This window comes from Neolamprologus multifasciatus, chromosome 23, assembly GCF_963576455.1.
Source record: "Neolamprologus multifasciatus chromosome 23, fNeoMul1.2, whole genome shotgun sequence".
Lineage (NCBI taxonomy): Eukaryota > Metazoa > Chordata > Actinopteri > Cichliformes > Cichlidae > Neolamprologus > Neolamprologus multifasciatus.
Genome location: NC_140460.1, coordinates 39,079,269 through 39,092,542, shown reverse-complemented (window position 1 = coordinate 39,092,542; position 13,274 = coordinate 39,079,269). Strand labels below are relative to the sequence as shown.

The 13,274-nt window shown below is 38.4% G+C and overlaps 2 protein-coding genes, 3 non-coding genes and 1 pseudogene across 5 annotated transcripts in view; 3 read left to right on the top strand and 3 right to left on the bottom strand.

The window, feature by feature from the left end:
- Positions 1–13,274, bottom strand: part of smim11 (small integral membrane protein 11) — a 68,147-nt gene that overhangs the window by 32,749 nt on the left and 22,124 nt on the right. The gene's annotated exons all lie outside the window — the stretch shown is intronic.
- Positions 2,366–2,484, bottom strand: LOC146492210 (5S ribosomal RNA). The gene has a single exon (XR_014872608.1). It is a non-coding gene; the product is annotated as a 5S ribosomal RNA (ribosomal RNA).
- On the top strand, positions 2,802–2,910 carry LOC146492209 (5S ribosomal RNA; annotated as a pseudogene).
- On the bottom strand, positions 5,707–5,825 carry LOC146492208 (5S ribosomal RNA). Its single transcript, XR_014872678.1, has one exon. It is a non-coding gene; the product is annotated as a 5S ribosomal RNA (ribosomal RNA).
- Positions 6,145–6,263, top strand: LOC146492207 (5S ribosomal RNA). Its single transcript, XR_014872651.1, has one exon. It is a non-coding gene; the product is annotated as a 5S ribosomal RNA (ribosomal RNA).
- LOC146492206 (uncharacterized) lies at positions 7,959–10,912 on the top strand. Its single transcript, XM_085150315.1, has 2 exons — positions 7,959–8,227; positions 8,908–10,912. Exons 1-2 carry the CDS (start codon positions 8,072–8,074, stop codon positions 10,831–10,833), a joined length of 2,082 nt encoding a protein of 693 aa, XP_085006441.1. The 5' UTR covers positions 7,959–8,071; the 3' UTR covers positions 10,834–10,912.

The window sequence follows — 13,274 nt, the reverse complement described above, 5'->3', positions numbered from 1 at the left end:
TGGATCCAGTAATAAAACAGTTTCTGACGTTCGGATCCATAGTCCAGCGCAAGAATCGTTGTATCTCGGCCATTATGACATTTTCTGTTCCCAAATCAGAGCGAATCCTAGCAGGTGTTCCCATCCTCTTTTCAACTTCTGCTATGAAATATCCAGCAATGACTTTGGGATCATGTTTGTTGAATAGGCATGAAGCCAAATCATAACTCTCGAAAAGCCATCAATAGCTCCATTTATACAGATTCCAAAAGGCTTCAGTTTGTCATAGGAGTCAACATGCCACATGAAATTTGGTCCAGGGTTTACATACGTGCGTCACATTAGGCGATTTCTGCGTCGTTGCCTCAACACCGTAAGGGTCAAGATATTTCAGTAAATGTCTCACAGTACTCTGCGTGACAACATAACCTGCCTGAATGCAGTGTCAGGTGGTGTAGTTTGTATCCATGGAGCCTCCCGTCTGTCCCTCCAGTTGATCAATAAGAAATCGTGCCACTCAATCGGATCGGACTCATTCTTTCTCCTGTACAGTCCCATGCGTTTTTAGGTTTCTTCTAAGTGTCCGCATGCTTATCACACTACTGTCCAATCTGCTCAATAACAGCAAAATCTCCCATGCCTCAATCCAAGCATAAAATAGAACTTAATTAATTCCAATAAACGAGCCATTTTCTCGCACTCTGATCTGCACTGTCACCCACTTCACTATGTTTTACGCTTCCGTAGTTTTACGGCAATATATCATGCTCGAACAATAAAATATATGTTATAACGTGAAAACTTTATTGTTCAAACAATATAATTATCACGTTCGTACAATATAATATTTATATTGTACGAACGTGATAATTATATTGTATGAACATGATGATTATGTATATTGTAATAACGTGATATTATGTTGTACAACATGATAGTATATTGTACAACAGGAAAAGTATCTTGTTAGAACAATAAACTTTTCATGTTATAACGTGATACACTTCTATTTTTCTTTTGCCTGGATGGCAGCTCTACGCTTCTGTAAGATAGAGCGTAGGCTCTGAGAGGACGCCCAGCGTTTACGCTACGAAAACACGACCCGATGTGTAAATCAGATCCAACTGAATGTCATCAGAACATATTATATTATGAAATTTGTTTTCTTTTACTAATAAGTCGAGGATGAGGATTTGGAAAAGCACTGAATAGAAGTTTTCTATCTCTGATGATCAGTTTCAATGGTTGATTGTAAACTCACTTTACCTAGTCCTCCTTCTTAATATTCCATCCAGCATATCAGCCCCGGAGCATGATCCTACCACCACCATGCTTAACATCTGGTACAGTGTTCTCAGATTTCAAAGGATCACCTTTGATACACCAAACATACTGTTGTCATTGTGGCCATATAGCTCAGTCATTGTCAAGTCTGCCCATAAAGCTGTCTTTCCAGAAGTGGTTGGGATCCTCAGTTCACAGTAATAACAAATTCCCTCTGATCTAAGGGGGACTCTTTGGTCTTCTTCCAGTCCTTGGCAAAGTGGTAACATATTAAAACAACTTGTAATTACAAACGATTGTTTGAACCGAATCTGTAAGTGTATAAAAATGGCTTAAATGGTTTACGGTGAGTTCCTTGGACTTTCTGTTGTTCTAAATATTGGTCAATCCAACAAGTGCTTTTAAGATAATCCTTTTTACGCTGCGAAGAGAAACTAACACTTGTAGTCAGCCATGATCACTAATGAGAAGTTAATAGGGCTCGTTGAGTTATGAGGTGCAGAACCTTCAGCACCTCATATGAAAAGATTTGACTGTGTATGCTTTTGGCACTGTGTGCATTTGAGAAAATCCAAATAAATTCAAACTTGTTTGTGAAAGCTGTTTTATAAATTTCAGTGGTATATTATGCATGCAATAGGGAGTTGTCTTCTCCAACTACTGGGGCTGAAATAAGTTCATCTAGTTTAGAAACTTCCACTGAACAGTCTATTATAGTGTCAGAACTAAGCATATGCTTAAGAACTTAAACACTTTAAATGAGAATAATAGAAATTTTCCTTTACAGCTTCTACTCAAGTACAATCAATAAAGAAAACCACAGACTCTTTGATGTTTGTTTTGAAGGAAAAGTAATTTCCTGTAAATGTTTATCTGTGTGAGATTTTTCAGAAAACATCAATTTTGTTTAAACGTGAGATACATGGCCTATTCTTTCCTTGTTCTACTTTTGTCTCATCATTAATCTGATTACTGTGGAAAAAAGATGGAAATATAATATTCTCATGTTAAAAAGATAGAAAAAGATTTATCTAACTTTTAGTGCCTGTGAGCATAAACATGAGCAGCAGCGGCCTCTGCAGTTTGTGTGTGGAAGTGCAAAAGCTTACAGCACCTGGTATTCCCAGGCGGTCTCCCATCCAAGTACTGACCAGGCTCGACCCTGCTTAGCTTCCGAGATCAGACGAGATCGGGCGTGTTCAGGGTGGTATGGCCGTAAGCGAGGGAAGCCCGCTATAAAACACCTTTTATACTTGGCAAATGTCTCACAGTTTGATATATATTATTGTGTTAAATTCCATATGTTACAGCGAAAGCATGCAGCTATTCGTTGTTAACTGCAGCTTCAACACTGAGCTGCAAAAATGCTTTTCCCACAATAACATCTCCATAATAACACGTTAGATTATTATAGAACCGTGTGTTTTGTAATTCAAACATTTTTGTCGTTTGGAGACTTTAACTTCTATATAGAAGAGAAAACGTGTGCATGTGTCGCTACAGCATGTATAAAAATGCTGTTTCTGAGCTCTGCTTTCGCTTACGGCCATACCACCCTGAACACGTCTGATCTCGGAAGCTAAGCAGGGTCGGGCCTGGTCAGTACTTGGATGGGAGACCGCCTGGGAATACCAGGTGCTGTAAGCCTTTGCACTTCTACACACAAACTGCAGAGGGCGCTAAAACTGTCACTACTCCTTCCTGTATTCTCTAGTCTCCTCCTGCTTTCCTTGAAGCACAAAAGCGCCTCGCTGATCATTTCCTAGATGCTAATCAAGGAATATTTAAGGAATATTTCCTTTTGACAGTAACTACTATAAAACCTAAAGCAGCACCTCGCTGTCAATAATAGATTAAATGAACAAATCACATTAATATTGCAGAGTATAACATGGAGACATGAAGTTAGAGAAAAAACAACAACAAGATGTGACATGTTGAATTTGATATAATTATAAAAAACAGAAACACAGTTTTGGTTTATAGTTTACAGAGAATTTTACAGGAAAAGATAAAACACTGCGTCATATTCATATAAATGCACCGATCTGACAGACTTGCACAGGGTACAAAGCAAAGGAAGTGTTGAGTTCATCTGCATGGAGCCTGAATGACCGTCTCAGTAGATACAGCCACTACTGGACCAGTGAGCAAGCTTTACCTCATCCCTGTCCTCTCATCTTAGTATTTATACTGAAGTTTGCATGTTATGGAGTTTTTTTTGTTGTTGTTGTTTTTGGCTGTCATATTTTCCTTTTTAAAAAAACGGCACCTTGAAATATAAAAATGTGCTTGACAGTCCTGCTACTTTAACCACAAATCATTTCCTGAAACTCGGGAAAGTGTCCCTGTTGCTGAAAATCTCACATCTTCATCATATTTGGAGGAAGTGGCTTGCAGCTCTGAGATGTTTCCCTGGAGGAGAGAGAAGGACATTTGAGAGATTGATGACTCACAAGAGTCTAATCACATCAGTGCAACCAGTGGTTACTTGTATTAGTTTATTAATTAGAGATGAACCGATCTGATATTACGTATCGGTCCGATACTGACGTAAATTACTGGATCAGATATCAGAAAGAAATTTAAAAAATGTAATCCGATCCATTAAATATCACGAAAGCATCTCACAAAACTTGCGACACGCCGTAACTCAGCTCATAACCTTAGCACGTTGGAGCAGTATGCGTCACGTGATAGAGCGGCTGTGGCGTGCGAGACCTGTCGGCGGTCTGGTTGAGCAGTTGGAGCCTCGCTACCAAACCGGCATTTCATCTTCGAGAAAGTTATCCCAGAGAGAAGTAAAGCAAGTGTGTAAGTTCATCTCTGAATATTTGTAAAGCATTCCCACGTTAAGCTTAACAACCGATATATGGAACGACTGCCTCTTCTCTCTTTCCAAAGATTCTTTCTTTTGTTTTCAATAGTTCTCATCATGCTAATTGATGTCCAAGGGGTCTCCTTTCCCATAAGTTTGATTCTAATTCCTACCGCGGTGATGTTAAATTGGGGTGAAACGTCATCATAACAGCTTTGACTGACAGCTGCAGTCACAGAGAAACTTGCGTATCTCTGTTCACGAATAGCAGATAGAGCGTAGGCTCTGAGAGGACGGCCAGCGTTTACGCTACGAAAACACGACCCGATGTGTAAATCAGATCCAACTGAATGTCATCAGAACATATTATATAATGAAATTTGTTTTCTTTTACTAATAAGTCGAGGATGAGGATTTGGAGAAGCACTGAATAGAAGTTTTCTATCTCTGATGATCAGTTTCAATGGTTGATTGTAAACTCACTTTACTAGTCCTCCTTCTTTATTATTCCATCCAGCAAATCAGCCCCGGAGCATGATCCTACCACCACCATGCTTAACATCTGGTACAGTGTTCTCAGATTTCAAAGGATCACCTTTGATACACCAAACATACTGTTGTCATTGTGGCCATATAGCTCAGTCATTGTCAAGTCTGCCCATAAAGCTTTCTTTCCAGAAGTAGTTGGGATCCTCAGTTCACAGTAATAACAAATTCCCTCTGATCTAAGGGGGACTCTTTGGTCTTCTTCCAGTCCTTGGCAAAGTGGTAACATATCCAAACAACTTGTAATTACAAACGATTGTTTGAACCGAATCTGTAAGTGTATAAAAATGGCTTAAATGGTTTACGGTGAGTTCCTTGGACTTTCTGTTGTTCTAAATATTGGTCAATCCAACAAGTGCTTTTAAGCGAATCCTTTTTATGCTGCGAAGAGAAACTAACACTTGTAGTCAGCCATGATCACTAATGAGAAGGTAATACGGCTTGTTGAGTTATGAGGTGCAGAACCTTCAGCGCCTCATATGAAAAGATTTGACTGTGTGTATGCTTTTAGCACTGTGTGCATTTGAGAAAATCCAAAATAAATTCAAACTTGTTTGTGAAAGCTGTTTTATAAATTTCAGTGGTATATTATTCATGCAATAGGGAGTTGTCTTCTCCAACTACTGGGGCTGAAATAAGTTCATCTAGTTTAGAAACTTCCACTGAACAGTCTATTATAGTGTCAGAACTAAGCATATGCTTAAGAACTTAAACACTTTAAATGAGAATAATAGAAATTTTCCTTTACAGCTTCTACTCAAGTACAATCAATAAAGAAAACCACAGACTCTTTGATGCTTGTTTTGAAGGAAAAGTAATTTCCTGTAAATGTTTATCTGTGTGAGATTTTTCAGAAAACATCAATTTTGTTTAAACGTGAGATACATGGCCTATTCTTTCGTTGTTCTACTTTTGTCTCATCATTAATCTGATTACTGTGGAAGACAAGATGGAAATATAATATTCTCATGTTAAAAAGATAGAAAAAAGATTTTATTACCCAGAAATCTAACTTTTCATGCCTGTGAGCATAAACATGAGCAGCAGCGCCCTCTGCAGTGTTTGTGTTGAAGTGCAAAAGCTTACAGCACCTGGTATTCCCAGGCGGTCTCCCATCCAAGTACTGACCAGGCCCGACCCTGCTTAGCTTCCGAGATCAGACGAGATCGGGCGTGTTCAGGGTGGTATGGCCGTAAACGAAGGAAGCCCGCTATAAAACACCTTTTATACTTGGCAAATGTCTCACAGTTTAAAATATAGTATTGTGCCAAGTTTTATATGTTACAGCGAAAGCATGCAGCTATTCGTTGTTAACTGTAGCTTCGACACTGAGCTGCAAAAATGCTTTTCCCGCCGTAACGTCACCATAATAACATATGTTAGATTATTATAGAACCGTGTGTTTTGTAATTCAAACATTTTTGTCGTTTGGAGACTTTAACTTCTATATAGAAGAGAAAACGTGTGCATGTGTCGCTACAGCATGTATAAAAATGCTGTTTCTGAGCTCTGCTTTCGCTTACGGCCATACCACCCTGAACACGCCCGATCTCGTCTGATCTCGGAAGCTAAGCAGGGTCGGGCCTGGTCAGTACTTGGATGGGAGACCGCCTGGGAATACCAGGTGCTGTAAGCTTTTGCACTTCCACACACAAACTGCAGAGGGCGCTAAAACTTTCACTACTCCTTCCTGTATTCTCTAGTCTCCTCCTGCTTTCCTTGAAGCACAAAAGCGCCTCGCTGATCATTTCCTAGATGCTAATCAAGGAATATTTAAGTTATGTTTCCTTTTGACAGTAACTACTATAAAACCTAAAGCAGCACCTCACTGTCAATAACAGATTAAACGAACAAATCACATTAATATTGCAGAGTATAACATGGAGACATGAAGTAAGTTAGAGAAAAAAACAACAACAAGATGTGACATGTTGAATTTAATATAATTATAAAAAACAGAAACACAGTTTTGGTTTATAGTTTACAGAGAATTTTACAGGAAAAAATAAAACACTGCGTCATATTCATATAAATGCACCGATCTGACAGACTTGCACAGGGTACAAAGCAAAGGAAGTGTTGAGTTCATCTGCATGGAGCCTGAATGACCGTCTCAGCAGATCACGTATGTGGCATACGGCCAATACTGGACCAATGAGCAAGCTTTACCTCATCCCTGTCCTCTCATCTTAGTATTCATACTGAAGTTTGCATGTTATGGAGTTTTTTTGTTGTTGTTGTTTTTGGCTGTCATATTTTCCTTTTTAAAAAACGGCACCTTGAAATATAAAAATGTGCTCGACAGTCCTGCTACTTTAACCACAAATCATTTCCTGAAACTCAGGAAAGTGTCCCTGTTGCTGAAAATCTCACATCTTCATCCTATTTGGAGGAAGTGGCTTGCAGCTCTGGTCGATAAGATGTTCCCCTGGAGGAGAGAGAAGGACATTTGAGAGATTGATGACTCACAAGAGTCTAATCACATCAGTGCAACCAGTGGTTACTTGTATTAGTTTATTAATTAGAGATGAACCGATCTGATATTACGTATCGGTCCGATACTGACGTAAATTACTGGATCGGATATCAGAAAGAAATTTAAAAAATGTAATCCGATCCATTAAATATCACGAAAGCATCTCACAAAACTTGCGACACGGCGTAACTCAGCTCATAACCGTAGCACGTTGGAGCAGTATGAGTCACGTGATAGAGCGGCTGTGGCGTGCGAGACCTGTCGGCGGTCTGGTTGAGCAGTTGGAGCCTCGCTACCAAACCGGCATTTCATCTTCGAGAAAGTTATCCCAGAGAGAAGTAAAGCAAGTGTGTAAGTTCATCTCTGAATATTTGTAAAGCATTCCCACATTAAGCTTAACAACCGATATATGGAACGACTGCCTCTTCTCTCTTTCCAAAGATTCTTTCTTTTGTTATCAATAGTTCTCATCATGCTGATTGATGTCCAAGGGGTCTCCTTTCCCATAAGTTTGATTCTAATTCCTACCGCGGTGATGTTAAATTGGGGTGAAACGTCATCATAACAGCTTTGACTGACAGCTGCAGTCACGGAGAAACATGAGTATCTCTGTTCGCGAATAGCAGATAGTACGGAAGCGTAGAGCTGCCACCCAGGCAAAAGAAAAATACAAGTGTATCACGTTATAATGTGAAAAGTTTATTGTTCTAACAAGATACTTTTCCTGTTTGTACAATATACCTTTCACGTTTGTACAATATACCTTTCACGTTTGAACAACATAATATCACGTTATTACAATATACATAATTATCACGTTCGTACAATATAATTATCACGTTCGTACAATATAAATATTATATTGTACGAACGTGATCATATATTGTACAAACGTTATAAAAAATACCATTACAATAACATTTTTATTGTAAGAACGTAAAACGTGTTGCGTTCGGAAACCCAAATCCATGGTAGGTGTGGAGAGCTCACGCTCTTCAGAACTGGCACTTAACTTTGAATGCCCTGCTTTCAACATGGACACAAACACTGATAGCCCACTTCTGAGATTTCTTCGGAATCGTGGTGTACCTGAGGACTGTCTCTTACGAATGCTACAAGAACGCGTAAGTGCTCTCGTGAGGGGGAAATTTGTAAAACTCGCTTTTTACGAAGTTACAGCGTCTAAAAATATGACATATTGCTAAGTTAGCAACCACAGCGGTTTTCACTTCTCTCGCTTTGACTGCGTAAGGACGTAAAGGTAAACTGCATTGGTGTGGATATATATGGAATGGAGAATGTAAAACAAATTAACCCGCTGTATAAAACTGGGTTGTTGTATGACCACATGTTACTACTTAACCCATATGCAGATTCCAGGTTTCTTAAATATATCGCTATATTATGTGATGCACTATGTTTCCTTGTTTATCTAAAAACAAATGAATTAAACTGTGTTTATATTGATATTTGGCTTCAGTTTAAAAAACCAGTGAGTTCAACCCTTTGTGATCTGTGCAACTGAAAGATACGTGAATACTAATTTACTTTTTCAAAAGTGGGCATTGTATATACTGTAATATTTCTATTAATAACATGTTAGATAATCTCATTAATGTTGCTGGCATAGAGAGATGAAAAGAATAAATGCTAAATATTGATGGCTGCCACTAAAATAATAACAGACAATTATCAAAACGCATGTGAAATGTACATACATTTTTTTTAGTGAGGTACCTCATGTGGTGTGGCAGCAGGTATACCTTGTACTTCTGTATAGTAATAAATATCTCTGTTATTACAGATTGATGCCACAGTGATTGATTTCATGGATGACAAGACCCTGTCTGGTTACATCCCAACATATGGTGATCGGATAGCTGCCAGGCGGTTCTGCTTGGAAAACAGTGGTGCAAGTACTAAGGAATCAAGAAAAAACTCATTGCTTGAAAAATTGAAGGAAAAGATGGGAATCAATGAAAATGAGAAGAAACCTGATCATGAGGAGGCATTTGTTTCTAAGAGAAAAAGAACATATGCAAAAATCAACAAATGGGCTGAGAAAAAGACTCGAAAAATTGAGTTAGGGTGGATCCATGAAGGTAAGCAAGTGAGAAAGCGCAGAGGAGGAGGAGCAATGACCTTTGATGTGCCCAAAGACTCCAAAAAAGCTGACATATTACAGTATGCTAAAGATCTTTTCTTTCCAAGTGGAAAAAGCAAATTTGGAAGATGGGAGGTGTTCAGTCATAACATATTAGACTATCAGGAAGAGGCCGTATTTGATGAAGATGTCACAGTTGGAGAACTCTACTCAGCACTTAAAATGGGAATGTTGAGATTTTACTTGTGCACAAGAAGATTTTCCAATGATGAAGATGATGAAGAAGTTTATGATAGAGGGAAAACACATGTAAACAATGTTACACAACTGACTGACTCACATCAAGGAGATGAAGAAGCTTCTCACACTGTTGTGATCTCATCATCAGAATCTAGGAATGCTGATGAAGATGTTTTATTCGACACATCTGAGGTAATGATTGGACCCGACCTTGGAGAGCCTCTGCCTTGTCAACTTGATGACACTGTAATAGATGAACCATTCCTGCAGTTTGAGGAAGATGATCTGGTCATCATATCCATTACACTTCCTCCAACAAACACAGCAGTCAGTAGTCCAGATACATCTATAAGCAATGAAGCAATAAGCTCTGCAGGATCATATGATGTTGTCTGTGTTACCATCAAACTTCACAGGGTTACTATTCTGGAGGAGATGATCAGCCAGTTCAAAGATCCAGCACTCCTCATACACCCTCTAAAATACACCTACATTGATGAAAAAGGAGCTGATGCAGACGGTGTATCAAGAGATGTGTATGCTGCATTTTGGTCAGAGTTTGTGGACAACACAGCTGAAGGAGAGGAGTTCAGAGTGCCATCACTGTCTCCTAAATGGCAGGAAGAAGAGTGGAAATCCATGGGTAGAATTTTACTGAAGGGATTTCAAGACCATGGATATTTCCCTTGTCGCCTTGCTCCTGTTTTCACAGTGGCACTCATCTTAGGTGAGAATCAAGTATCAGATGATCTGCTGTTTGAAAGTCTTCTCTTTTACCTAAGTCAATCAGATAGAGATCTGATAACAAGGGCACTAAAAGAAGATCTTTCAGATGAAGACAGGGATGAAGTGCTGGATCTCATGGATCGCCTGGATGTATCAGTGCTTCCAACCAAAGAGAACTTAAAAGGCCTTCTTCTGAAAGTCGCACACAAACAATTAATCCAAAAACCAGCATATGCCGCAGAGAAAATGTCCTTAGTTGCAAGCCACTTCCTAAAAGAAGCTTTTCAAAGCCCACAAGATGTCCTACAAATGTATGAAGATAAAAAGCCAACAACGAGAAAGCTTTTGAAGTTGCTTACTGCCTCTCCCACCACTCAAGCAGAAAAGCAAAGCTTCAGATTTCTGCACCAGTACATCAGAGGACTTGACAATACAGGGCTCAGAAGGATGTTCAGGTTTCTTACTGGGTCAGATGTCATCTGTGTTGACAAGGTTGAGGTACTGTTCACGCCTGTGGATGGACTGGCACGACGACCTGTGGCACACACATGCGGCCCTCTTCTGGAACTACCATGGACATACACGTCCTACCCAGAACTACGAAATGAACTGGACAATGTTTTGGCTGCTAAAAGCTCTTATGAGTTCAGCATAGCTTGATTAAAGTCCATCATGTTTAAACCAAGAATGAAAGGTTTGCACTAACAATGACTGGCTATGAAGCTCTAAAGTTTGTTAAACCCACACACAGGGAACACATCATTGTATAAAAAAAGAAAGAGCTTAAATTTCAGGGATATTTGAATTTATTTTCAAAAAATTGTGGATAACATCAATTTGTTTCCACCATGAAAAAATGTAAATTTCAGTTTAAAATTTCATACTTAAAAGTTTTACTAGTTTAAATGTTAAATAATTATGTTTAATAAGTTCATATGGTTAGCAGCAAGAGGTGAACTATGCTTATTATTAGTTCTATCTATCATGTGTCAAGGTCCTTTTCCACAGGTCTGTGGTACAGTTTTGTAGGATACAACATGTCTGCTAGAGGGGATGTTTTGTTTAATGTAATAATTCAAAAGACTTAATATTAATTATTTTCAAGTATATATTTTTTTTACCTTTCCACCAGTCATTTGTTTAGAACATATTTAAAGGGAATAACTTTGGAAGGCAATGTGTTTGATGCAATAGTTGACTGGAATAAAAGACAGAAAATTGGCACATAAGTTAAGTTTTGTAGTGTTTATCAAGAGTCCGTGTTTTCTTCTCCTTGAACACAAATAAAAGGGAGGCTAACATCTAACAGTGTTTGTTGATTATTAAATAATGCAGAATTTTTACATTTACCAGTTTACAAGAAACTGTTCGTGGATGAATAGCAGTTGCACAGTGTGTTCAGTAAAATTGAAAACAATATTTCATGAATGAGAATGTATAGGATCAGCAGTTTAAAAAATGTTTTTTTGACAGTCTTAAAACAGAAATCAGATATAATAGAAATTCAGTTAAAAAATAATTGGAAATGCCAAAAGGTTGAGATTATTCAATGCAAGTCTTTCTACTGATTTATTTTTAAAACATTTTGCGTATTCAAGCATTTACTTCAATGTTCTCATTTCAATTAATAAGCAGGTGTCAGATGTTTTCTTTAGATGGGAAGCAAACGCCTGTTTTTTGCATAAATGCCTCAGTCAAAATATTAAAAAAAAGAAAAGCAATACAAATACAAGGACCTGCTTTAATTTTGATTCTTCACTGGAGTACGCAGATTTGGTTAAATAAATTTAGACATGCTTGCTTGCTACTATCTTCAACCGAAAATCCAAACAAAATAATAATGATTGTCTTTTCTATTGTTTATTGCACAAATAAAACATTGTACCAAAAAATATGTGCATAAAAATTCCCAAAGCCCAATTATATTTAGGTTTATAAGTCCTTCAGTATATAGGTTCTCAGGAAGAGATACAGTTCAATGGATTCATCTGCTGTGCTTGGTGGAAGTAAGAAGTTCTCTGACATTATGAGGCAACACAAGCTGAAAACGGTTTCATCACAGGTATAAGGTCCTCTCTGTTGACATTCTTGCTTACAAGCATCCACTGCCTCCCGAGAAACCTCTTTCAGATGATCCTGTCCTCCAAAGAGATGAGGGATGGTGTACATGAGAATCGGACGTCCACTTGGAGCAACTGCATTTCTGCTTCTGCGTATTATGTGGGTGTTCCACATATGTGCAACTTGCTGCAGCTCCTCCTATTAAATATTAAAAATTAAAAATCTCATATCAGTAAAAGAACACATTTCTCTTGGCTCAACATGTTACCCAAAACGGCGCTGGCACGGCTGGCAGCCTTAACCCAATTTCCCTCGGGATGAATAAAGTACGATCAATCAATCAAAAGCACCACACAGTGACAGTCAGAAAAACAGAGTTTATCAAAAATAAGACAACAACAACAACAACAAGAATAACAGTGGTAGACACGTGATACTGTGTAAAATTTAAAGTAATTATTAAACGTGAATTGTTTTAGACAGTGTGATTTTATGTTTCTGGCCAGTGAAATATGCATTTTTTCATATCCTGAACGCAGTGATAATAGGGACGGTGCATGGTGGGTGTTAAAGCAAACTTTTTATTCTCTCTCCGTGTCTCTCTTTCTCTCTAACACACACACACACAATGACTCATTAAAAGAATATAAACATGGTTACATACCTCGATGACGTTCAGGCACGTAAACAATATGAGCTGCTTGTCCAAAAAACATCCAGAAAAGCAGTCATGGTCTTTTAGTTCCTGGAGACGATTTATCCAGTGCTGAGCATGATGTCGTCTCAGAAAGGCCCACCAGCCTTCAATACGCTGATTGTGATTGCTGGATCCAGTAATAAAACAGTTTCTGACGTTCGGATCCATAGTCCAGCGCAAGAATCGTTGTATCTCGGCCATTATGACATTTTCTGTTCCCAAATCAGAGCGAATCCTAGCAGGTGTTCCCATCCTCTTTTCAACTTCTGCTATGAAATATCCAGCAATGACTTTGGGATCATTGTTTGTTGAATAGGCATGAAGCCAAATCATAACTCTCGAA

What these genes read in the sequence shown, in the direction of transcription:
- LOC146492206 (XM_085150315.1), top strand. Translation starts at nt 8,072, where the DNA reads ATGGTAGGTGTGGAGAGCTCACGCTCTTCAGAACTGGCACTTAACTTT. An exon ending in TACGAATGCTACAAGAACGC is followed by an intron (nt 8,228 to 8,907) that starts GTAAGTGCTCTC and finishes CTGTTATTACAG; the next exon opens with ATTGATGCCACAGTGATTGA.